At 43.4% G+C, this 24,162-nt stretch overlaps 1 protein-coding gene across 10 annotated transcripts in view; it reads left to right on the top strand.

The window, feature by feature from the left end:
• LOC115083627 (zinc finger protein 585A-like) overlaps positions 1–24,162 on the top strand; it is a 738,796-nt gene that overhangs the window by 670,297 nt on the left and 44,337 nt on the right. For all 10 annotated transcript variants that reach the window (XM_029587553.1, XM_029587552.1, XM_029587555.1 and 7 more), the window contains exon 4: positions 17,058–17,190. In XM_029587553.1, coding sequence (XP_029443413.1) covers positions 17,058–17,190 — 133 coding nt within the window. The remainder of the gene's footprint in view (positions 1–17,057; positions 17,191–24,162) is intronic.

Raw genomic sequence — 24,162 nt, 5'->3', positions numbered from 1 at the left:
TGTCTAATGTCCTTTAAATGTATTAGTGAATTCAATATGTGGCCTACTGGGGTCTGATTGAATTCTCAATAAAGTTTTTGTTGATTTTTTTTTTTTTTGTGAAAGTGGCACCTGCCTATAAATTAAGGGATGAGCTAGGGGTGGGTGGGTTGGAAAATACAAACAGTCTAACTTCAGTTAGTCAGCCTGAGTGACTCACTGCTCCCTTGATTAACAAATGTTGGTCCCTATTCAAACCTAATCACACTACCTCAACACCTTTCCAAGGTGAGTAACTGAGCTGAACTATTCAACTTTTTTACTTAGGTATACACTGCTCCTAGCTTATTTCTAGCTTCTGGCTACTTTTTGGGTTGGGGTTTTTTTTTGGGGGTTTTTTTTTTTTTTTTTCAATACAAGCACTCACTTAGTATTAAATACAAAAACTCAGTTCTTTAACAGTCTGGAGAACACTCAGTTCTGCAGAATTTTAAAAATAAACACACTACCTACTGCTACCTTATTGACTGACTAAAATACAAACAGTCTAACTTGTTTATTCACTGCCTACCTACTGCTACCTTACTGACTAAAAATACAAACAGTCTATCTTGTTTATTCACTGCCTACCTACTGCTACCTTATAGACTGACTATTTAAAAATACAAATAGTCTAACTTGTTTATTCACAGCCTGACTATTATAATCTAACTTGTTTATTCACAGCCTGACTATTAAAGGCACAAACACACTAAATAATATTCCCAAATAGTTACCTTTGCCCCAATACTTTTAAAAAGACAATCTCCCAAGTAAAAACTTACTGATTCCTTTCAGCCACCAGCAAGGTGATCCTCTCCTCTCAGTGTTCCCACTGGAATGTGGGTTTACTGAGCTCTTTCCTTCTAATTTATAATGTGCTTCTAAGGTAAATTAGTGCAGAACACTCCCTTAGGAAATGTACACTTCAGTTAGATTTCCTGAGTGACTCACTGCTGTGCTAATTAACAAAGAATAGTACCTATTCACATCACATCCCTTCCTAATAATTCCTAACATTCTATTTGCTTTTTTGACTGCTGCAGCACACTGAGCCGACGATTTTAAAGTATTATCCACTATGATGCCTAGATCTTTTTCCTGGGTGGTAGCTCCTAATATGGAACCTAACATCGTGTAACTACAGCAAGGGTTATTCTTCCCTATGTGCAACACTTTGCACTTGTCCACATTAAATTTCATCTGCCATTTGGATGCCCAATCTTCTAGTCTTGCAAGGTCCTCCTGTAATGTATCACAGTCTGCCTGTGATTTAACTACTCTGAATAATTTTGTATCATCCGCAAATTTGATAACCTCACTCGTCGTATTCCTTTCCAGATCATTTATATATATATTGAAAAGCACCGGTCCCAATACAGATCCCTGAGGTACTCCACTGTTTACCCTTTTCCACTGAGAATATTGACCATTTAATCCTACTCTCTGTTTCCTGTCTTTTAACCAGTTTGTAATCCACGAATGGACATCGCCTCCTATCCCATGACTTTTAAGTTTTCGTAGAAGCCTCTCATGAGGGACTTTGTCAAACGCCTTCTGAAAATCCAAATACACTACATCTACCGGTTCACCTTTATCCACATGTTTAAGGGAAGGAACACATGGGCTTATCTTTCTCACCTGGAGGGGGAATACATACCATAAAATTCACAGACTGGCTACACAGCAGAGGCAGGATTGGCATGATCAGGCAGAGCGCCTTAGACCAAGTATGGAATGCACTTATGGGCGATCACACTTTGACCTCTTATTACATAAATGGCGACTAGGGTAGTTTCTATTAATGTCAGGGGGTTGAATATACCCCGCAAACTGCTAACCAGGGAACTGCAGAGGCAAAAAGCGTCCATAGTATACTTACAGGAAACGCATGTTCGCAAACATCATGAACGTCTCCTCCGTTTTTCCCAATACCCTTCCAGTTATTGGGCAGCCAGTACCCAGAACTCCAAATATGCTGGAGTGGGTATACTACTATCATCCTCTCTAGTATATGAGGAGCTCTGTAAGATAGTGGATCCTCAGGGCAGATACATTCTCTTACAGATAAGAGTGGGCAAGCACATAATAACCCTCTTAAATGTATACTTTCCTAATATTAATCAATTAGCATTTCTGCACACTCTGGATCAGATTCTGCACCAACAGTTGGCTGGAGATCTCCTTCTCGGAGGATATTTCAATGCCATATTAGATCCCATCTTGGATACTAGTTCTAAGTCATCGCCAGCTTCCAAATTTAGGAATAGATGGCGTTCATTTCTGGACAAATGGAGCCTTCTGGATATCTGGAGAAAGCACTACCCGCACTCACGTTCTTACACCTTTTTCTCACACCCCCATGGCACATACTCCAGAATAGACTATCTCTTTTTCTCTGCTCTATCGCAAAATCAGGTCCAAAAAGTGGGCATTGACAATATTACTTGGACAGACCATGCTCCATTGTGGGCGGAGATATGCCTTACGGATTCCGAGAATGGGTACAGGCAATGGAGACTAAATGAAGGTCTTTTAAAAGATCCAGAGTTTAATGAGCAGATGATGAAACACCTGGATAATTATTTTAGGGAAAACCAGTATGAGGAGTTATCCCCGGTGACAGTTTGGGACTGTTCAAAGGTGGTAATGCGTGGTGTGTTTATAGCTAGGGCTGCACATTGCAATCGAGTCAGAGACCAACAACATAATTTATTATCGGCAGAGTTGGCGTCTCTGACTCAACAACATAGCACTACACACTCTGAGGTTGTTTATAAAAAAATTGCTTAAAGTTAAGGATAAGCTGAGGTCCCTGGAAGATTCCGCTATCAGTCATCATCTTACATTGTTGAAACAGCAATTCTTTGAGGTGGGTAATAAGGCGGGGAGGTATTTAGCCCATCGACTAAAAGCAGCTCAGGCTCAAACCATAGTAGCCAAGATTCAAAACGAACAGGGGCTATTTAACACTACGTCTGCTGGTATACGTGACTCCTTCACTAGTTTCTATTCTCGACTCTATTCTAGGGACACTAATATACATGATGAGGCTATTGACCGATACCTACAATCCTTCCAATTGCCCATACTTACCAGCGCCCAACAGGCATTTTTAGATAAGCCTATTACCACGATCGAAGTGCATGCAGCAATTAAAAAGCTGAAGCAAGGCAAAGCACCGGGCTTAGACGGATTTACTGGGGCTTATTATCGCCGTTATGCTAAGGAATTGGTGGGACCCTTAACTGAAATGTACAACTCACTACTGAGGGAGGCGTGTATTTCTCAGGATTCAAATACGGCTGGTATCACTGTATTGGCGAAGCCAGGCAGGGATCCCACCAAATGTAGCTCCTACAGACCTATATCTTTAATTAATATCGATTTGAAGATATTGGCCCGGATATTAGCCGCTCAGCTGAATGGAGTTCTGCCGGGTCTGGTGCATAGTGACCAGGTGAGCTTTGTCCCCGGCCGTATGGCGGCGGACAACGTAAGACGTATTATTGATATTATTGATCTGGTCCATAACTCAAACACCCCAGCCGTCCTCCTATCATTGGATGCAGAAAAGGCTTTCGACCTTGTCCATTGGCCATTTTTGTTTAAAACATTGCAGTGTATGGCCTTTTGGGAACTCTTTCCTAACATGGCTGAGGAAACTATATGCACAACCGATGGCTAGAGTTAAGGCGAATGGAAGGTATGGGGCGCCATTTGAGATACAAAGGGGGACACGTCAGGGGGTGCCCCCTGTCACCGTTGTTGTTTGCCCTCTTCGTAGAGCCATTTACCATCAAAGTACGGGAGGCGGACCACATTCAGGGCATCAGGAGAGGTGCTGAGCAATTTAAGATATCCCTTTTCGCTGACGACGTGATGTTTACCCTAGTGGATCCAATGGTATCATTACAGGGAGTTATGTCCGAGTTAATTGACTTCACGTCAGTATCCGGCATGAAGGTAAACTACGATAAGTCGGAACTACTAAATTTAACTATGCTGTTAGAGGAGGTACATATCCTCAGTCGGCAATTTCCATTCAAGTGGGCAACAACTTCCTTGAAATATCTGGGGGTGCGACTCGGTTCCCACACAAAGCAGCTCTTTGTACTAAATTATGATCCCCTCCTACGTTCTATACAAGCTGATCTAAACAAGTGGCATCAGCAGCATCATTCCTGGATGGGTCGACTAGCCATCATTAAAATGAATGTCCTACCGCGATTTCTTTACGTTTTCACTACTATACCTATATTCTTGCCCACCACCCTGCTTAAAAAATGGCAACTAATTCTATGCAGCTTCATTTGGCGTAAACGTCCCCCCTCGGATTGCCAGGTCCACATTGTATCAACCAAAGATTAGGGGTGGTTTGAATCTTCCCAATTTAATTTGGTATTTTGGTGCAGCTCAATTGCGAGCATTTGTTGTGTTACACCGCTCCCAGGACATACCACAATGGGTACGACTGGAGCAATCATTGCTGGGCACATTCCCCGTGTCGGCTTTGCCTTGGCAGCCTAGGTCGTCCTGGGGTCCCACTCAATACTTTCCTTACGCTTTACACACAACCTTTAGGGTATGGCAACAATGGAGAGATACTCTAGTGGGCACGGCGCCATACTCTTTGATGACTCACCTGTCTACTAACACGGTATACTCTACATCTGATATGTCGAGGAATTTGAGACAGTGGGTACAGTCGGGCATCACCAGAATAGATCATGTTTTACAACAGGGTACCCTTATGACCAGCAGCCAAATGCGTACACAGTATTCTTTGGACAGCGTTGATTTCTTGCATTACGCTCAGTTAAACCACTTTGTACACAGAGGGCTGCGCAAAGGGATTCTCCGCCTGACAGGTACACTATTTGAAAATTATTGTAAAATGCCGCAGTAATCCAGGGAACCATATCCAAAATTTACGCACTTCTCACAAGTAAACCACCTGAAAAGCCCAGACACCGAGTGTCCTGGGAACTGGATTTTCAAACACACTTAGAGGACAAGGACTGGGATATCATTTATGCATGGACACATAAGTGTTCCATATCCACCGGTTTGCAAGAAAATTGCTACAAAATGCTGCACAGATGGCATTACGCTCCTGTGACCTTACATAAATTTAGATCTTCTTATCCAGAGGGATGCTGGCGGGGTTGTGGTCATGTTGGCACATATTACCATAATTGGTGGGAATGCCCCGTAGTGTCCCAGTTCTGGAATTAACTTAGGGACTGGATTTCTCAGGTTTTGTCTACAACTCTTGAAGTGCGCCCCTGGAACGCTTTGCTAGGTTCGCCTCTTGTAGGCATTACAAAAGCACAACAACACTTTACTTTACAAGTTTTTATTGCAGCACGATCAGAAATTGCTTTACACTGGACTCAGAAAAGTGCTCCCTCACTAGTGCAAGTACAAGGCAGATTGTTTACTTACTATCAGCTAGGCAGATTAACAGCGGTACATCACGATAGGCTGAAACGTTTTATGAGTACTTGGGAAGCATATGTTAAGTGGATGGAAGCCCAGTCTAGCGGATAACAAGGCGCCTTCTCGTAATGGCAAAGGCAATGCTGCTATCTGCTCTACCTCATGCCTCACCCATCATTTTACGCTATTCATATTTTATATCGCAATGACAGAGAGGAGCACTCGGGAGGAGGTGTGGCACTTTATGTCCGGGATGGCATAGAGTCCAACAGGATAAACATCCTGCATGAGACTAAATACAAAATTGAATCTTTATGGGTAGAAATCCCTTGTGTGTCAGAGAAGACTACAGTGATAGGGGTATACTACCGTCCACCTGGTCAAGATGGTGAGATGGACAGTGAAATGCTAAGAGAAATTAGGGAAGCTAACCAAATTGGTAGTGCAGTAATAATGGGAGACTTCAATTATCCCAATATAGACTGGGTAAATGTATCATCGGGTCACGCTAGAGAGATAACGTTCCTGAATGGAATAAATGATAGCTTTATGGAGCAATTGGTTCAGGAACCGACGAGAGAGGGAGCAATTTTAGATCTAATTCTCAGTGGAGCACAAGACTTGGTGAGAGAGGTAACGGTGGTGGGGCCGCTTGGCAATAGTGATCATAATATGATCAAATTTGATTTAATGACTGGAAAAGGAACAGTGTGCAAATCCAAGGCTCTCGTGCTAAACTTTCAAAAGGGAAACTTTGATAAAATGAGAAAAATTGTTAGAAAAAAACTGAAAGGAGCAGCTACAAAAGTAAAAAATGTCCAAGAGGCGTGGTCATTGTTAAAAAATACCATTCTAGAAGCACAGTCCAGATGTATTCCACACATTAAGAAAGGTGGAAAGAAGGCAAAACAATTACCAGCATGGTTAAAAGGGGAGGTGAAAGAAGCTATTTTAGCCAAAAGATCTTCATTCAAAAATTGGAAGAAGAATCCAACAGAAGAAAATAGGATAAAACATAAACATTGGCAAGTTAAATGTAAGACATTGATAAGACAGGCTAAGAGAGAATTTGAAAAGAAGTTGGCTGTAGAGGCAAAAACTCACAGTAAAAACTTTTTTAAATATATCCGAAGCAGAAAGCCTGTGAGGGAGTCAGTTGGACCGTTAGATGATCGAGGGGTTAAAGGGGCACTTAGAGAAGATAAGGCCATCGCGGAAAAATTAAATGATTTCTTTGCTTCGGTGTTTACTGAAGAGGATGTTGGGGAGGTACCCGTAATGGAGAAGGTTTTCATGGGTAATGATTCAGATGGACTGAATCAAATCACGGTGAACCTAGAAGATGTGGTAGACCTGATTGACAAACTGAAGAGTAGTAAATCACCTGGACCGGATGGTATACACCCCAGAGTTCTGAAGGAACTAAAAAATGAAATTTCAGACCTATTAGTAAAAATTTGCAACTTATCATTAAAATCATCCATTGTACCTGAAGACTGGAGGATAGCAAATGTAACCCCAATATTTAAAAAGGGCTCAAGGGGTGATCCGGGAAACTACAGACCGGTCAGCCTGACTTCAGTGCCAGGAAAAATAATGGAAAGTGTTCTAAACATCAAAATCACAGAACATATAGAAAGACATGGTTTAATGGAACAAAGTCAGCATGGCTTTACCCAGGGCAAGTCTTGCCTCACAAATCTGCTTCACTTTTTTGAAGGAGTTAATAAACATGTGGATAAGGGTGAACCGGTAGATATAGTATACTTGGATTTTCAGAAGGCGTTTGACAAAGTTCCACATGAGAGGCTTCTAGGAAAAGTAAAAAGTCATGGGATAGGTGGCGATGGCCTTTCATGGATTGCAAACTGGCTAAAAGACAGGAAACAGAGAGTAGGATTAAATGGGCAATTTTCTCAGTGGAAGGGAGTGGACAGTGGAGTGCCTCAGGGATCTGTATTGGGACCCTTACTGTTCAATATATTTATAAATGATTTGGAAAGAAATACGACGAGTGAGATAATCAAATTTGCAGATGACACAAAATTGTTCAGAGTAGTTAAATCACAAGCAGATTGTGATAAATTGCAGGAAGACCTTGTGAGACTGGAAAATTGGGCATCCAAATGGCAGATGAAATTTAATGTGGATAAGTGCAAGGTGATGCATATAGGGAAAAATAACCCGTGCTATAATTACACAATGTTGGGTTCCATATTAGGTGCTACAACCCAAGAAAGAGATCTAGGTGTCATAGTGGATAACACACTGAAATCGTCGGTGCAGTGTGCTGCGGCAGTCAAAAAAGCAAACAGAATGTTGGGAATTATTAGAAAAGGAATGGTGAATAAAACGGAAAATGTCATAATGCCTCTGTATCGCTCCATGGTGAGACCGCACCTTGAATACTGTGTACAATTCTGGTCGCCGCATCTCAAAAAAGATATAATTGCGATGGAGAAGGTACAGAGAAGGGCTACCAAAATGATAAGGGGAATGGAACAACTCCCCTATGAGGAAAGACTAAAGAGGTTAGGACTTTTCAGCTTGGAGAAGAGACGACTGAGGGGGGATATGATAGAGGTGTTTAAAATCATGAGAGGTCTAGAACGGGTAGATGTGAATCGGTTATTTACTCTTTCGGATAGTAGAAAGACTAGGGGGCACTCCATGAAGTTAGCATGGGGCACATTTAAAACTAATCGGAGAAAGTTCTTTTTTACTCAACGCACAATTAAACTCTGGAATTTGTTGCCAGCGAATGTGGTTAGTGCAGTTAGTATAGCTGTGTTTAAAAAAGGATTGGATAAGTTCTTGGAGGAGAAGTCCATTACCTGCTATTAAGTTCACTTAGAGAATAGCCACTGCCATTAGCAATGGTTACATGGAATGGACTTAGTTTTTGGGTACTTGCCAGGTTCTTATGGCCTGGATTGGCCACTGTTGGAAACAGGATGCTGGGCTTGATGGACCCTTGGTCTGACCCAGTATGGCATTTTCTTATGTTCTTATGTCCACCCTTGTTGTAGAGGAGACAGAGGAATTCACGTATAATGATATGCCTTATAATGTCTGTATAGTTGGATTAGTTACTCCTCTTGGAATTTGTGAATTGATGGCATCTGATTGTTTTCTATCCCAGTGTTATATAACATGCTCGCCTAGCTCTGTGTTTCCTCCCGTGGGGAAGGGAGGGAAGGTCAGGGTATTCTCCTTTGTTAATTATATAATGGCTTATTATCTATAGTAGTGTACTATTCCAATGTGTACCTCTTGTTGTTTGTAATTTGATTCTTTTCACATGTATGCGTTGGTTATTTATATATGCCAATAAAAAATATTTCAATACAAAAAAAAAAAAATCAGAACCTTTAAATGTATCCACACCGCAGGTGATGCAAGTCCCATCCCTTTAAGTGGGCAAAAGACAAAATAAAATACTTGGGGATTTATATTGGCAACCAGGGAGATTTGTTCCAACTTAATTATCCCCCTCTCATCGCAAAAATGTATAAGGACTTGGAGGAATGGGACAGATATCCTATCTCATGGCTGGGCCGCTTGGCGGTCATAAAGATGAATGTAATGCCCAGGATATTGTATCTTTTCCAGACCTTACCCATTGTTATCCCAAAACAGACTCTGGTCAAATGGCAGAACAGGCTCCTTAAATAGCTTTGGAAAGCCAGGCGTCCTAGGATAGCGAAAGCAACCCTTTACTTGCCTCGCTCAAAGGGAGGATTGGGAATGCCAAACTTACAGTACTACCTGGGGGCGGTGCAACTCAAAGCAGCAGTGGAGTGGCATAATATTAAGCGGCAAAAGCCTTGGGCGAAGCTGGCCCAGGAGATACTGGCCTCACTACCTGTCACAGCGGTGTTGTGGCAAAAGATGGCAACCTAAGGTGGACCTACCTGAGTCTGTGAGGGTTACCCTACAGGTGTGGGACCAATGGCCACCAATATTGTTGGGAGCTGGATCTTTCTTTTTAAGTACCCACCTTTTTCATCATTTTTCTTTTCTTCCGACGATAGCCTCCCAGGCTTTTAAAGATTGGAAGCATAAGGGTATCCATCAGATAACTCATGTATGGGAGCCGGGGAGGTTGGTGCCATTCTCGGTGCTTCAGGAGAGGTACTGTCTATCCACTAGGGACCTGTATAAGTGCATGCAGATTAGGCATTTTCTATCTCAATCACAGGTAGTGAGGGAGTTATCCGCCTATTGAGACTCTTTGTATGCACGCTGTAAGCACATCTCCAAACTTTATCATCTTCTGGCAGGGGAGCTTCACACGACGGCTTCTCATATAGTTGCTTGGGAAAGGGATCTACAGGAGACGTGGCCAATTGAGGAATGGAAAAAGATCGCCCAGGGAGTTGGGAAAAGGGTTAATTTCGGCCCAACATATAGAGAACATAAGAACATAAGAACATAAGAAAATGCCATACTGGGTCAGACCAAGGGTCCATCAAGCCCAGCATCCTGTTTCCAACAGTGGCCAATCCAGGCCATAAGAACCTGGCAAGTACCCAAAAACTAAGTCTATTCCATGTAACCATTGCTAATGGCAGTGGCTATACTCTAAGTGAACTTAATAGCAGGTAATGGACTTCTCCTCCAAGAACTTATCCAATCCTTTTTTAAACACAGCTATACTAACTGCACGAACCACATTCTCTGGCAACAAATTCCAGAGTTTAATTGTGCGTTGAGTAAAAAAGAACTTTCTCCGATTACTTTTAAATGTGCCCCATGCTAACTTCATGGAGTGTCCCCTAGTCCTTCTACTATCCGAAAGAGTAAATAACCGATTCACATCTACCCGTTCTAGACCTCTCATGATTTTAAACACCTCTATCATATCCCCCCTCAGTCGTCTCTTCTCCAAGCTGAAAAGTCCTAACCTCTTTAGTCTTTCCTCATAGGGGAGTTGTTCCATTCCCCTTATCATTTTGGTAGCCCTTCTCTGTACCTTCTCCATCGCAATTATATCTTTTTTGAGATGCGGCGACCAGAATTGTACACAGTATTCAAGGTGCGGTCTCACCATGGAGCGATACAGAGGCATTATAACATTTTCCGTTTTATTCATCATTCCTTTTCTAATAATTCCCAACATTCTGTTTGCTTTTTTGACTGCCGCAGCACACTGAACCGACGATTTCAATGTGTTATCCACTATGACACCTAGATCTCTTTCTTGGGTTGTAGCACCTAATATGGAACCCAACATCGTGTAATTATAGCATGGGTTATTTTTCCCTATATGCATCACCTTGCATTTATCCACATTAAATTTCATCTGCCATTTGGATGCCCAATTTTCCAGTCTCACAAGGTCTTCCTGCAATTTATCACAATCTGCTTGTGATTTAACTACTCTGCACAATTTTGTGTCATCTGCAAATTTGATTATCTCACTCGTCGTATTTCTTTCCAGATCATTTATAAATATATTGAACAGTAAGGGTCCCAATACAGATCCCTGAGGCACTCCACTGTCCACTCCCTTCCACTGAGAAAATTGCCCATTTAATCCTACTCTCTGTTTCCTGTCTTTTAGCCAGTTTGCAATCCACGAAAGGACATCGCCACCTATCCCATGACTTTTTACTTTTCCTAGAATGGCTATAAACTCCTGTATAGGTGGTATATATCGCCGACGCAGTTAAGCCATATGCGTTCAGATAACACTGGGCACTGCTGGAAGCAGTGTCAGCAACGAGTAACTTTTTTCCACATGTGGTGGACCTGTACCCAGGTGCAGGGTGTCTGGCAGAGCATCTCGCTTTGGCTTACTAATATACTTGGAGGGGTGCTCTCTCTCCCTCCCTCTCAGGCTTTATTGAACAAAGAAATACCAGACAGGTGGATTTATCATAATCTTTTTATTAAATATGTGGTAACAGCGACACGTTGTGCCTTAGCATTCCATTGGAGGGACTCTCGAGTCCCATCGCTTCAGGACATTCAGACACGAGTGTTAAACATGCATACTTTAGGGAAAATAACAGCGCACAAACATAAGACCACTGATAAGTTTACAAAAGCATGGCAAGGTTATGAGGCATGGCTAGTAAACATCTCCAAATAATTATGACTTTTTGGAGTGGACCTGCTTATCCTATAAAAGGGGCACATTGTACCTTTTTGTCTGGGGGTGCGGCCTACTGAGTCACAGTGCGGGGTCTGTTATACGCTATTGTGTACTTGCAAACTGTGTTAGAGATTTATATCCTTTTTATATGCATACCTGATATGTATGTGGCGTTAATGTTATTAGATTTATACAAGGAAGTGGGAGGGGGGAGGGGGTTGTTTTGCTATTATCCTGTATTTTAGGGGTTGCTGTTATCATACCATGTCAGTACTGGAGCTTTGTTTTTTCAATACTCTGTATGATTCTTATGATCCCTAGCAAAAAGGATATGATGTGCATGATAGTTTTGTACCTACTGTTTAATATTACCCCAATAAAATAAAAGTTACAAATTTAAAAAAAAAAAAAAAAAGGGCTCGCGGTGGGAGAAGCCATGGTTAAAAAAAAAAAAAAAAAGGACCCCCGTTGAGCGGGTGTTCCAAGAGTATTCTTGAAGCGAGATAACCCCAAAGGGTAGGCAGGAGCGGAAGGCCACCGAGGAGCGGGTACCCAGAGCGTCCTGAAGTGAGAGTAACCCCGGAGGATTTGTAGGAGTAGGTACGCTGAGAGAACGTTTCCATGTAGGACCGGAATCCTTGCTAACTCGTAGCAGTGTTGGAAGTCGGAGGCTAAGTACCCGGAGGTAGTGACGTCATGCGGTGCGGACGCCCCGGAGGTTCCCGCCATAACATCTTCAAAGGAAGGGGCAGCAGCGAGCGCCCTAGGAGGCCTCAGGGAGAACATGGCGAACGCAATCGCCCATGCCGGTCCGGGGGTGCCGGAGGGGTCGGCGTACTGAAGCGGAGGTAGCCATCTTTCCCAGAGGAGAAGAGAGAGAGGAGAAAAAGGTGAGACAGAGAGAGTGCAGCCGTCTGTGGCCGGGCGCAACAACATTTGGGAATGCTCTGACTTTACATCCCAAGAAACAATCCTTTTCTATCCCTAAAGCACAGTCTCATTAACCAGTCTTTATCTGGTTCAAGGGCTAAAGGCACTATCAACGGTGCAGGAACTGGCACTTCAGTATCCGAAGTCTCCAAAAGGGCTGAAATATCCGGGTTTTGCTCTCGAACTGGTATCAAGGTTGTTATTCCTTCACTTTCTTCCTCCCTTTTTTTTAAACTTTGGGAAAAAGAAGATTTTTGAGATTGGCGGAATTAAATTCTCGGTAACCTGAAGCGTTTCCATGAGATATCTCCTGAACAACTCCTTAGGGGGAATTATTGGTATTTGAGGAAAATGTATACATCTCAAATTTCTATTTTTGACCAAATTTTCGATTTTCAAAGACAGGTTGTTTCTTTCTCCAATCATTGCTGACTGGACCTGCTGGATTCCATTAACTTGAGTTCTGATAACAGACACTTGTTTTTCCAGTTCTACAGTTGTATTAGACAACACTTTTATTTTATCTTCCACCTCTTTAATTTTAGTATTTACTGGAAGTAACTGCAGGTCTTACCATGGTAGGTATTCTCCGACAGCACCAGCAGGCTCCTCCAGCAACGCCTCTCTTCCCACACCAGTTTGCCCTGGTGATAATTCTGGGCTCCCTGCCGCTGCGTCTGCCCTGGCGAACCCTGCAGAGTCCCGCCCTCCGGCACTTTGGTCTGGCTGCATTTTCTTCGTTTCCAGGGTACCTCTCATCGCGGCAGGGTCATCCAGCAACGTTCCCCTGGCGGGGCGGAGTGGCGACTATTGAGCCAGGGAGAGAGGGGAGCTTGAATTCCCCTCCCCCCCCCCCACTCTCCAGCAGCTGACGCCCTGACCTCATGTCGCTGCGCACCACATGGGCATCCATCGGGCCGGAGAAAGGCAACGTCGGAGGAACCGCAGGGTGAGGTTCAGTCCTTGGTTTGCGTTTTCTCCACATCGCAGGTAAAATGCAGCAAGAAAAGAGACTCAAACATGTCCAAGGGATCCAACGCCGAGCGAGTCTATCGAGCGGCCATCTTGGATCCGGCCCCAAGAAGGCGAGTTTTTAAACTGGATTTGAATATGGCCAGAGAGAGAGCAAGACACATGGACTCAGGAAGTCTCTTCCAGGCACTCGGCAAAGCAAGTTGGAAAGCACAGAATTGAAAAGTGGCGGTGGTGGAGAAAGACACAGATAAGGGCAATTTGCCTGATGAATGGCGTTGACGAGGAAGGAAAAGAAAAGAGAGAAAATGAGGAGCTGCAGAGTGAATGCATTTGTAGGGGAGGGAGAGAAGCTTGAATTGTAGGTGGAAGTGGACAGAGAGCCAATGTAGTGACCTGAGAAGAGGGGTTACATGATCATAGCAAGGTTAAAGACAGAGAAGTCATGCAGCTGAATATTGGAGAGATTGCAGGGGAGAAAAACGATTCAGCAGGCTAGCAAAGAGCAAGTTACAGAAGACACAATGTTGGCTTCCATATTAGGTGCTACCACCCAGGAAAGAGATCTAGGCGTCATAGTGGATAACACATTGAAATCATCGGTTCAGTGTGCTGCGGCAGTCAAAAAAGCAAACAGAATCCGGGGAGTGAGCGAGAGAGAAGGAGGGGGTCGTTGCCTTCCCCGAGCCCTACCTGGACCCGTGGACCCCGAGAAGTTTTCCCTTGGACCCCAAGAATCCATCGCCGGCAGGAAGTGCTGGGGGCGCGGCTGAGTGACGTCAGCAAGGGCGTCCCCTCACCGACGATAAGAACAGCGGAAGTGCGGCGCACCATCGCCGCCGGCGCGCCTCCTAAGCTGCGCGCTCCGAAGGGGCGCGCGGCTTGGTCCGGCTTAGTCCAGGAGAGTCCGGAGGCCGGTGTTCATATTTACATTTTCCTAAAAGTTATTTACCTATGGGCAGAAAGAGGAAGGCAAAAATCTTCACGTCTTCACCAGTGCAACAAAATCGCACCGGCCCCATGGACCATCATGTTATACGACAGAGGGAAAGGCCACAAGAGGACAGTTTGGGAGCTACGTCTTTAGTCTCCCTAAGTCCTGGCAATGGACCAACGTCTCCACCGCAGCCGAACTTGGAAACATCTAGAGAAGCACCAAGCAGACTGGTAGGAGCAGTTCAAGGGGAGTCGGGGATGATACAGCAACCTGATTCCCCAAGGACTGAAACATTAAGATCAGTATTAACTTTGGAAGTTTCTAAGGTTAAACTCCCAGTCGATATACAATGCAGCACTGATCCGGTAGCAATACCTGACAATGTTACATTAGTAGATCTTGGGCGGATGATTGCACGACTTGATAGTAATGTGGTAATGATGAACAACTCCTTGTCCACTGTGATTAATGTTAATAGAGAGGTAATAGAAGAACATACTAAGAAAATTAGTCAATGTGAGAAAGAAGTTAATGTATTGACCAGTAAGGTACAATTAATGCAAAATTCTGGAAATGTGTTTATTCGTGATAGCATAGTCATGCATAAAGAAATTGAATATATAGAAAATATGTTAAGATCTAAAAATTTAAGAATTATTAATTTTCCGTTAACGCATTTGCTCTCACCAGAAGAGATGTTTAAAAAATTTTTGAAGGAAGTATACTTATGAAGACAAAGCTATCCCTAAGATATCTAGGATATTTTATTTCCCATTAAAAAGATCTAAAAAGGATGAGGGAGATATGGTTACAGAAGCCCCCTCTAGTATAGGGGTTTCTACCTTTTTGGAAGAGTCTATTGATATAATAAATAAGAGAGCCACCCTTTTTATTTCCTTTATAAGAGAACAGGATAAGGAGAGTGTTTTCAAAAAGTTCTTTAGGTATAAAGATGTGCCGTTTTGTGGTCAAAAGATTCCGATTTTTCCCGATGTGGCTCGGGCGACACAAGTTAAGAGAAAATATTTTTTGAAATTAAAAGACCAGGTGTTAGCATTAGGAGCCACTTTCTTTTTAAAATTTCCATGTTTGTGTTTTATAACATATCAGGGGAAAAAATTTGTTTTTTCCGACCCTGCACACCTAGAAATGTTTTTGTCAGATAAAAATCAAGCTGTGACTTCAGAGAACGATGTCCAATAAAAGTAGTTCCACTCTTTCTCTTTCAGATTTGAATGTGATAGGGGTTTTAATTTGTTGAAAGAAACTCCTATGTTATAAGATATATATAAGTAAATATATATTATTACTTTTTCTCCCCCAATTATATGATATGTTTACAAAGTATAAAGAAATGGTTGTTTTTCTGTTATATGATATGGATTATTGAATGTACAACATATTTTCCTGTTATTTTTTAAAGAATGTCTTTAATGAAAATAATAAAAGTTTAAATTTAAAAAAAAAAAAAAGCAAACAGAATGTTGGGAATTATTAGGAAGGGAATGGTTAATAAAACGGAAAATGTCATAATGCCTCTGTATCGCTCCATGGTGAGACCCAACTTGAATACTGTGTGCAATTCTGGTCGCCGCATCTCAAAAAAGATATAATTGCGATGGAGAAGGTACAGAGAAGGGCGACCAAAATGATAAGGGGAATGGAACAGCTCCCCTATGAGGAAAGACTAAAGAGGGTTAGGACTTTTCAGCTTTGAGAAGAGATGGCTGAGGGGGGATATGATAGAGGTGTTTAAAATCATGAGAGGTCTAGAATGCGTAGATGTGAATTGGTTATTTACTCTTTCAGATAGTAGAAAGACTAGGGGGCACTCCATGAAGTTAGCAAGTAGCACATTTAAAACTAATCGGAGAAAGTTTTTTTTTTTCACTCAACGCACAATTAAACTCTGGAATTTGTTGGCAGAGGACGTGGTTAGTTCAGTTAGTATAGCTGTATTTAAAAAAGGATTGGATAAGTTCTTGGAGGAGAAGTCCTTTACCTGCTATTAATTAAGTTAACTTAGAAAATAGCCACTGCTATCACTAGCAACAGTAACATGGAATAGACTTAGTTTTTGGGTACTTACCAGGTTCCTATGGCCTGGATTGGCCACTGTTGGAAACAGGATGCTGGGCTTGATGGACCCTTGGTCTGACCCAGTATGGCATGTTCTTATGAGGTGATAAGAGAGGGGAGGAGTGTTTTGGTGGCAGGCTCAGAGAGGAAGGGAGAGATTTTAGCAGTGTTATAGAGGAGGAACTGACTCACTTTAGCAGTGTTTTGGATATGCAGAAGGAGGGAGATGCATCAAAGATGACCCAAGGTTAGGGACTGAGCAAACCAGGAGGATGAGAGCACAGTGAGCTCTCCTGATGTGACAGAATCAGATGTTCCTAATGTTCTGGATAATGCTCTGTTAGATCTTGGGTTTTATTATTCAGATTTATCCAGGCAGAGACGATTGATATTCTCTGTCTCTGGGATTAGACTTGTAAACCCCAAGGTCCAGAAAGGAAACTGAGTCCAGGGGAACAAGTCTGGCAGTTCCTGGGGATGAGGGGTCCTGGTATCCCCTCTTCCATGATAATATGTTATGAGATTAAAGCCAGCTGAGCTTCTCCACTTGTCCATGAGTGTTTCTGGTTTGTGTTTCAGGTCCCGGTGACATTTGAGGACATCGCTGTCTCCTTCTCCCAGGACGAGTGGGGGTATTTAAATGAAGAGCAGAAGGAGCTTTACAGGGAGGTGATGAAGGAGAATTATGAGACCCTGAGCTCTCTAGGTCTAGGTAAGGATTGCAATATCTGCATTTCTAGTATACACAGAGGATGTTTTACTAAATGTCATTGGGTCAGCGCCTCACAGTAAATATGCACACAGCCCTGGATATCCCCCTTCTCTTGTGTAGGGAACAGGAAGGGCCTGATTGAGGCAGACAGAGCTGGGGTGAACCTCCTGATAAGAAATTGGCAGCGTATCACTGATGCTGTAAGAATGAAGCAGCCCGGTGTATCCCCAGAGCCCTCCGTCTCCTGCGGCATGGAGTATCTCCTTCTCTTTTCCAGTCCACTCTCCCACTCCCCACTACAGCAATAGCAATTTGGATCTCCCTGCCTTGATCTCAGATTCTGTCTGCAGGTAATGGAACCTCCTCTTCTCTCCTTCCTACCTCTCCACTCCTCCCGATCCCAGATCCTCGTCTCTGAAATCCCTCTTACTCCATCCTCCTCTCTTCTCCTTCCTCCTCTTACCTCATCCTAGATTTCCAAACCTCCCCTCTTTTTCAAACTTTCTAATCTCCTGTCCTTAATCCTCTTTCCTTATTCTCACCCCATCCCTGGTCTTCTCATATTCTTTCCCTCTCCCTCCCATCCCTGAAATCTCCTCCATGTGCTGATAACTGAGATCCCTTTTCCTCAACCAATAAAAGCAAAATAATTTCTACAGACACAAGTAAGATTGGAAATCCTATTTTATTTTCTCCCTATATTATAAGATTACTAGCGCTTCAGGAATCTTTACGTCGCATCTGAACATCACCCAAAGTAGGAGGAGGGGCTATAGGCAGCAAAGGAGGGGCAAGGACACTCACAGCACGGGGACAATCACTGCAGCCACGGCGCCATCAATGGAGCAGGTAGCAAGGGAGAAAAACCAGCAGCACCAGGAGAAGAAAAGTGGTGGGGGGATTTCCCAGATCCCCACTGAATAATCTATAATCACTGCTGAAGAGCCCTGCCTACCAGTGCACCCATTGCTCTTTCATTTTTCCCTAATAGTGAGGAATTCCTAATTCTGGAATTCCTCAAGAGGGAAATGTAGAGACAAGACCTGACCCTTGTAACAGTTTTGCAACAACCTGTGACCTTTTGAGGCCTAAGGGCTGTAAAACTGTGGAAACTTGTACTGTTCTTGTTCCTTCGAGGCAACTCAGGGAAGCTTGGGATCTGGCAGAAGACGTATGCATGTGCCTGTGAATCACCGTGAACCCAAAGTTTTGTTTTATCTGTGGGAACTGTGCCTGAGAGCACCAAAGGGGAAACAGATGGGAGAAGTTAAGCTGTTTGTAGAATGAAGGAAAATGTGTGTCCTGGTGGTCAGAAGGATGACTGCTGACTGCGTGCAGAGGGCTTGAGGTCAGACAGAGAGAAAAACCTGTATATAAGGGGTGGTTGGAGCACTGGATATTTGGAGAAGGCCTGCACTCTCTCAGCATGTACATTGCATTGTACCCTTCTCCCCAGGAAGACGACCATTATTACAGTTATACTGGAACATTTATAAAATATGTATTTATTTATTTAAGGCTTTTTTATACCGAGGTTCAGGTAACAGGGTTACTAATCACTTCGGTTTACATTTCAAACAACATACAATTGACATGAGTTATGTCTTACAGAGAACAAGGTACAACAACTTGGAGAAAAAGAACAATAGAACAGGGTAGCAACAATATAAAGTGGTAATAACATTAAAAGTACATAATCAACGGTATCTTGGCTTAAGGTACATAACAAAGTATATTTAAGTGCAAGGGGTTGGTTTAGTGTAGGGATTGGACTAATATGTCCTAGCGCCAGCTGGAGGGGGAAGGCTGGGAGGAAGGGATTGAGGCTTTAATAAAAGGAAAAGAGTGTATAGGGGATGCCCTGAGTGAGAGCAGTCCATGGGAGCTGAAGAGGCTGGGTAATGTTACTTATAACCTATTTACATATAATGAAATGTATGCTTGCTGTTATGATTCCATACTAATAAAAGATGAATTATCTGTACAATTCTAAAAAGAAAAAGTCTTCCTGTGCGATTCCTGAGACATATATTACAGAAAAGGGATCCAGGAGAGAAGCCTCCCCCCTGAAGGTTTAGCCACAGCAAGCAGTCTAATCTAAAAATAAAGATAATTAGGGAACTGAAACCCTTTGGAATAAGGAACAGTAAGGCTGAGGTTAAACAGTTGTACAGCTTAAAGTCAGCGGGTGCAGGAGGCCGAAAGCGGTGGTGCTCTGTACTCAGCCGGTGAGGGCTGAGCTCAGGTAAGTTAAAAAAAAAAAAAATAAAAATAATAAAGAATTTAGTGAAGACAGAGACATTACAGAAGGGTCTGCAGGACTTCCTCCGGTCTCCGTGCCTGGTGCGCTATTCCGGCGTTTGTTCCCGCTCCCGTTGGTGTTAGGGGAACTTGGCAGGTTGAGCGGCACCAGTGGGCTAGGCCCCGCAGCAAGGCTTGTTTCTTGTGCTCTGCATGGAAGGCCGCGGCTGCATTTTTGCCGCTTTTGCGCTGCTTTACTGCCCTCTAGTGAAACGTTGGTGCTTCTAGTGCGTCTGGCTCTTGCACACGTGCTGTACGCACAAGTTTTAACCGTTTGGTGGTGTGCCCAGGTTTTGGCGCACAGTTTGTGTGTGTGTTTGTGGCACGTACTATTGGTGCGCATCAATTTTTGGCGCTTGCAATTTGTCAATGCGAGCTGGATAGACGTACATTCTCCGTTGGCTGTGCACTGATGGCACCGATGACTAAGAAACCCAAGTGCCTTTCTCTCTGTTGCCTGTCATATTCGAGCATCTCAGCCTGATGTGTCCTTCTAAGCCCTGTCAGTGCTGTTTAGAGGCTCAGGGAGAGATTTCGCTAAGCCTGGATCCTCCCAGCCTGAAGTTGATCTGGTTTAAGAATCTGTCTGGAAATGTAGGTATGCCCTGTCTTTCTGACCCTCTAGTGCTGTATTCTGTATACCAGTGGTAGACACAGAATGCAAAGGACTCTGCCTACGTGCTGGAATGCAGCCAGCCACCACCCAGACCCATTAGTTGATTGGTCTAATACATTCTCAAATGAAATGGACTGCATTTATCTAGAATCAACACTCTGAGTATGTTCTGATTGGTCAGTATGAAAAGATATAGCAAAATTGCTTACCTTGTAATAGGTGTTATCCAGGACAGCAGGATGTAGTCCTCACACATGGGTGACGTCACCGACGGATGCCCGAACGCAGGAAAAACTTCTATAAAACTTTTGACTGGCTGCCTGAGGCTACTGGAGCATGCCCGGCATGCCATAATATTCCCTGCCACAGGGGTCTCACTCCAGTCTCGTATGTAGCAATAAGCTTTAGCGAAAAATAAAATAATTAAAACGTATCGGACCCAACTCCGCGGGGGGTGGCGGGTGGGTTTCGTGAGGACTACATCCTGCTGTCCTGGGATAACACCTATTACAAGGTAAACAATTTTGCTTTATCCCAGGACAAGCAGAATGCTAGTCCTCACATATGGGTGATTAGCAAGCTAGAGGCTGAGTCATTTGTGATTGAGTCAACAGTGACGTATTGTTGTTGAAATGAATCAGCCGAAGATCACAGCAGATTGGTTGTAGAAGGAGTTGGGTTTTAACTGGAAACAAATTCTTTAAGACAGATTGTCCGTAGGCTGAATCTTGTTGTCCTTCTTTATCTAGGCAGTAAATGAGCTGTAAGGTGTGAAGAGAACTCCATGTTGCTGCTTTACAAATGTCCAGAATTGGCACTGAACGATAGTGTGCAACTGAGGTTGACATTGCCCTGACTGCATGTGCCGTTACTCGCCCTTGGAGAGGAAGGCCTGCTTGTTCATAACAAAACTGTATGCAATCTGCTAGCCAGTTTGATAAAGTCTGTTTACCCACAGCTTTACCTGGTTTGTTTGGATCATAAGAAACAAAAAGTTGTTTAGATTTCCTGTGGACTGCTGTGCGGTTTATGTAGAAAGACAATGCACGTTTGCAGTCTAAGGTGTGTAAGGCTCGTTCGCCTTGGTGAGAATGAGGTCTTGGAAAGAACGTGGGTAAAACTATGGATTGATTCAAGTGGAATTCCGTAACTACCTTGGGAAGGAATTTTGGATGTGTTCGGAGAACCACTCTGTCATGTAGAAACCTAGTGTAAGGTTCATATGTGACTAGTGCTTGTAACTCCTTGTAACTAGTTGTAACTCCTTGTAACTAGTAACTTGTAACTAGTGCTTGTAACTAGTGCATTGTACACCGACGTGATATCTTTGATGAGCGGCGGTATATAAAAAATTATAAATAAATAAATAAATAAATAACTCACTTACTCTTCTAGCTGATGTAATGGCTATGAGGAAGATAGTTTTCCATGTGAGAAATTTAAGATCACAAGAATCCATGGGTTCGAAAGGGGAACGCATGAGTCTTGCTAAGACCAAGTTCAGGTCCCATGTCGTGACTGGAGGCCGAATTGGTGGTTTAAGTTGAGTTAAACCTCTCATGAACCTGGTGATAAGAGGTTGTGTAGATATTGGTGCATCTCCCATTTTGTTATGGTAAGCCGAGATTACACTTAGGTGAACTCTTACAGATGAAGTCTGTAGACCAGATTCTGAAAGATAGTATAAATAGTCGAGAAGAGACGTAGTGGGGCAGGTGAAAGGATCAATACTCTTTTGCCTGCACCACAGGGTGAATCTCTTCCATTTAGAAGAATAGTTCTTTCGTGTGGAAGGTTTACGTGAAGCTATAAGCACTTGAGATATATTGGATGAAAGATTGAGCGGTTGTAAGATCAAGCTTTCAACATCCATGCTGTTAGGGCTAGGGATTGGAGGTTGGGATGGCGCAATCGACCCTGATCTTGAGTTATGAGAGTGGGAGCTACTCCCAGACGAATGGGATCTCTGACTGAGAGGTCTAGAAGTGTGGGAAACCAGACTTGTCGAGGCCAATACGGGGCTATGAGTATCATGGACCCCTTGTCCTGTTGTAGCTTCACTAGAGTTTTGGTTATAAGTGGTATCGGAGGATACGCGTATAATAGGCCTGAATTCCAAGGGCAAGCAAAGGCGTCCTTGGCTGGCTGGTTCTTCTGTTTGTGTAGAGAACAGAAATTGGTCACTTTGTGATTCAGATGTGATGCAAACAGGTCTATCGTTGGTTGACCCCAACGTTGAAATATCCTGGTTGCTATTGAGGGATCCAGGGACCACTCGTGTGGTTGGAATTGACGACTGAGTCGATCTGCCACTATATTTTGAATGCCTGCAAGATAGGTGGCACGGAGGAACATTGAATGGTTCAGGGCCCATCCCCAAATCTGTGCGGCTTCTTGACAAAGGAGATACGAGCAAGTACCTCCCTGTTTGTTGATGTACCACATGGGTACTGTGTTGTCCGTTTGGATCAGAACAGTCTTGTGTGAAAGGCAGTCCTTGAACGCATGCAGCGCATAACGTATAGCTCGAAGTTCTAGGAAATTGATTTGAAAGGTTGCTTCGAGTTTTATCCATGTCCCTTGAGTTTGGAGATTGTCTGTATGAGCTCCCCAACCCAAGGTGGATGCATCTGTAGTTAACGTTATTTGTGGGACTGGCTGCTGGAAGTCTTGTCCCTTGCGTAAATTGTCCTTGTCCATCCACCAAAGGAGAGATGAACGAAGTTGTTGTGTGATTTGGATTGGAGAGTGCAAAGGTTGAATGGCTTGAATCCATTGTGATTTCAAAGTCCATTGGGTTACTCTCATGGCGAGTCTTGCCATAGGAGTGACGTGAACTGTGGAAGCCATGTGGCCTAATAATTGTAGAACTTGGTGCGCCGTTACTTGATTCCGTGAATGTAATGACTTTGCCAAGATGGACAGCGTTTCTGCTCGATCGCCCGGTAGAAAAGCTTTTGCGATGACAGTATTTAACTCTGCTCCTATGAATTGGAGAAGATGAGAAGGAATTAGATGGGATTTTGGATAGTTGATGAGAAAACCCATGTTGTGAAGCACAGCAATTGTGTGATTTTGTGAAGTTAGAGCTCCTTCTTGCGACTGATTTCTTATGAGCCAATCGTTGAGATACGGGAAAACATGAACAACTTGTTTGTGCAAGTGTGCTGCTTTGACTGCCAGACATTTTGTGAATACTCTGGGAGCAGAGGCAAGGCCGAATGGTAGAACTCTGTATTGGAAGTGTTGATCTTCTACCATGAAGCGCAGATACTTGCGATGAGGGTGAAAAATTAGAATATGAGCATAAGCATCTTGAAGGTCCAGAGAACAGAGCCAATCTCCTTGTTGAAGGAGTTGGGAGCATGATGCCTAAGGATATCATTCTGAACTTTTCTCTTTTTAGAAATTTGTTGAGATTTCTGAGGTCCAGTATGGGACAAAGGCCTCCGGTTTTCTTTGAAATGAGGAAATAACGGGAGTAGAATCCTCTGCCCTGCTGGGCCCAGGGTACTTTCTGAATTGCCCTGGCACTCAGAAGGTGGATAATTCTATTTGAAGGTGAATGATGTGATTTTCGCTGAGATGAGAAGGTTTTGGTGGAAAATCTGGAGGGATTGAATTGAAATTGAGATGGTATCCTTTGTGAATGATAGATAGGACCCATTGGTCTGATGTTATCGATGTCCAATTGATGTAAAAATGTTGTAACCTGCCCCCTACTGGTAGAGTTGGGTAAGGGTTGGCATGTGGGCTCTGTTCTCCGGATTTAATCTCAAAAGCCAGTGGCAGGTCCAGTTTGAGGGGCTGGTGCTGGTCTTTGAGTTCTTTGCTGTCGCTGTTGAGGCCTTTGCTGAGATCTAGGAGGTCTCGGTCTAGACGATGGGGGGTAATATTTACGCTGTCGGAAGAAAGGCCTTCTGGTATCCCTTCGTGGTGGTCGTCTGGCAGAATGCGTAGAAGGATCCTGTGGCAGTGTGGATAACTGCCGTAGCGTTTCTGTATGTTCCCGTAATTGGGAAACAGCATCCTGTACTTTTGAACCAAATAGGTTA

This window comes from Rhinatrema bivittatum, chromosome 2 (assembly GCF_901001135.1).
Source record: "Rhinatrema bivittatum chromosome 2, aRhiBiv1.1, whole genome shotgun sequence".
NCBI classification, from domain to species: domain Eukaryota; kingdom Metazoa; phylum Chordata; class Amphibia; order Gymnophiona; family Rhinatrematidae; genus Rhinatrema; species Rhinatrema bivittatum.
This window is presented reverse-complemented; position numbering and strand designations above follow the sequence as displayed.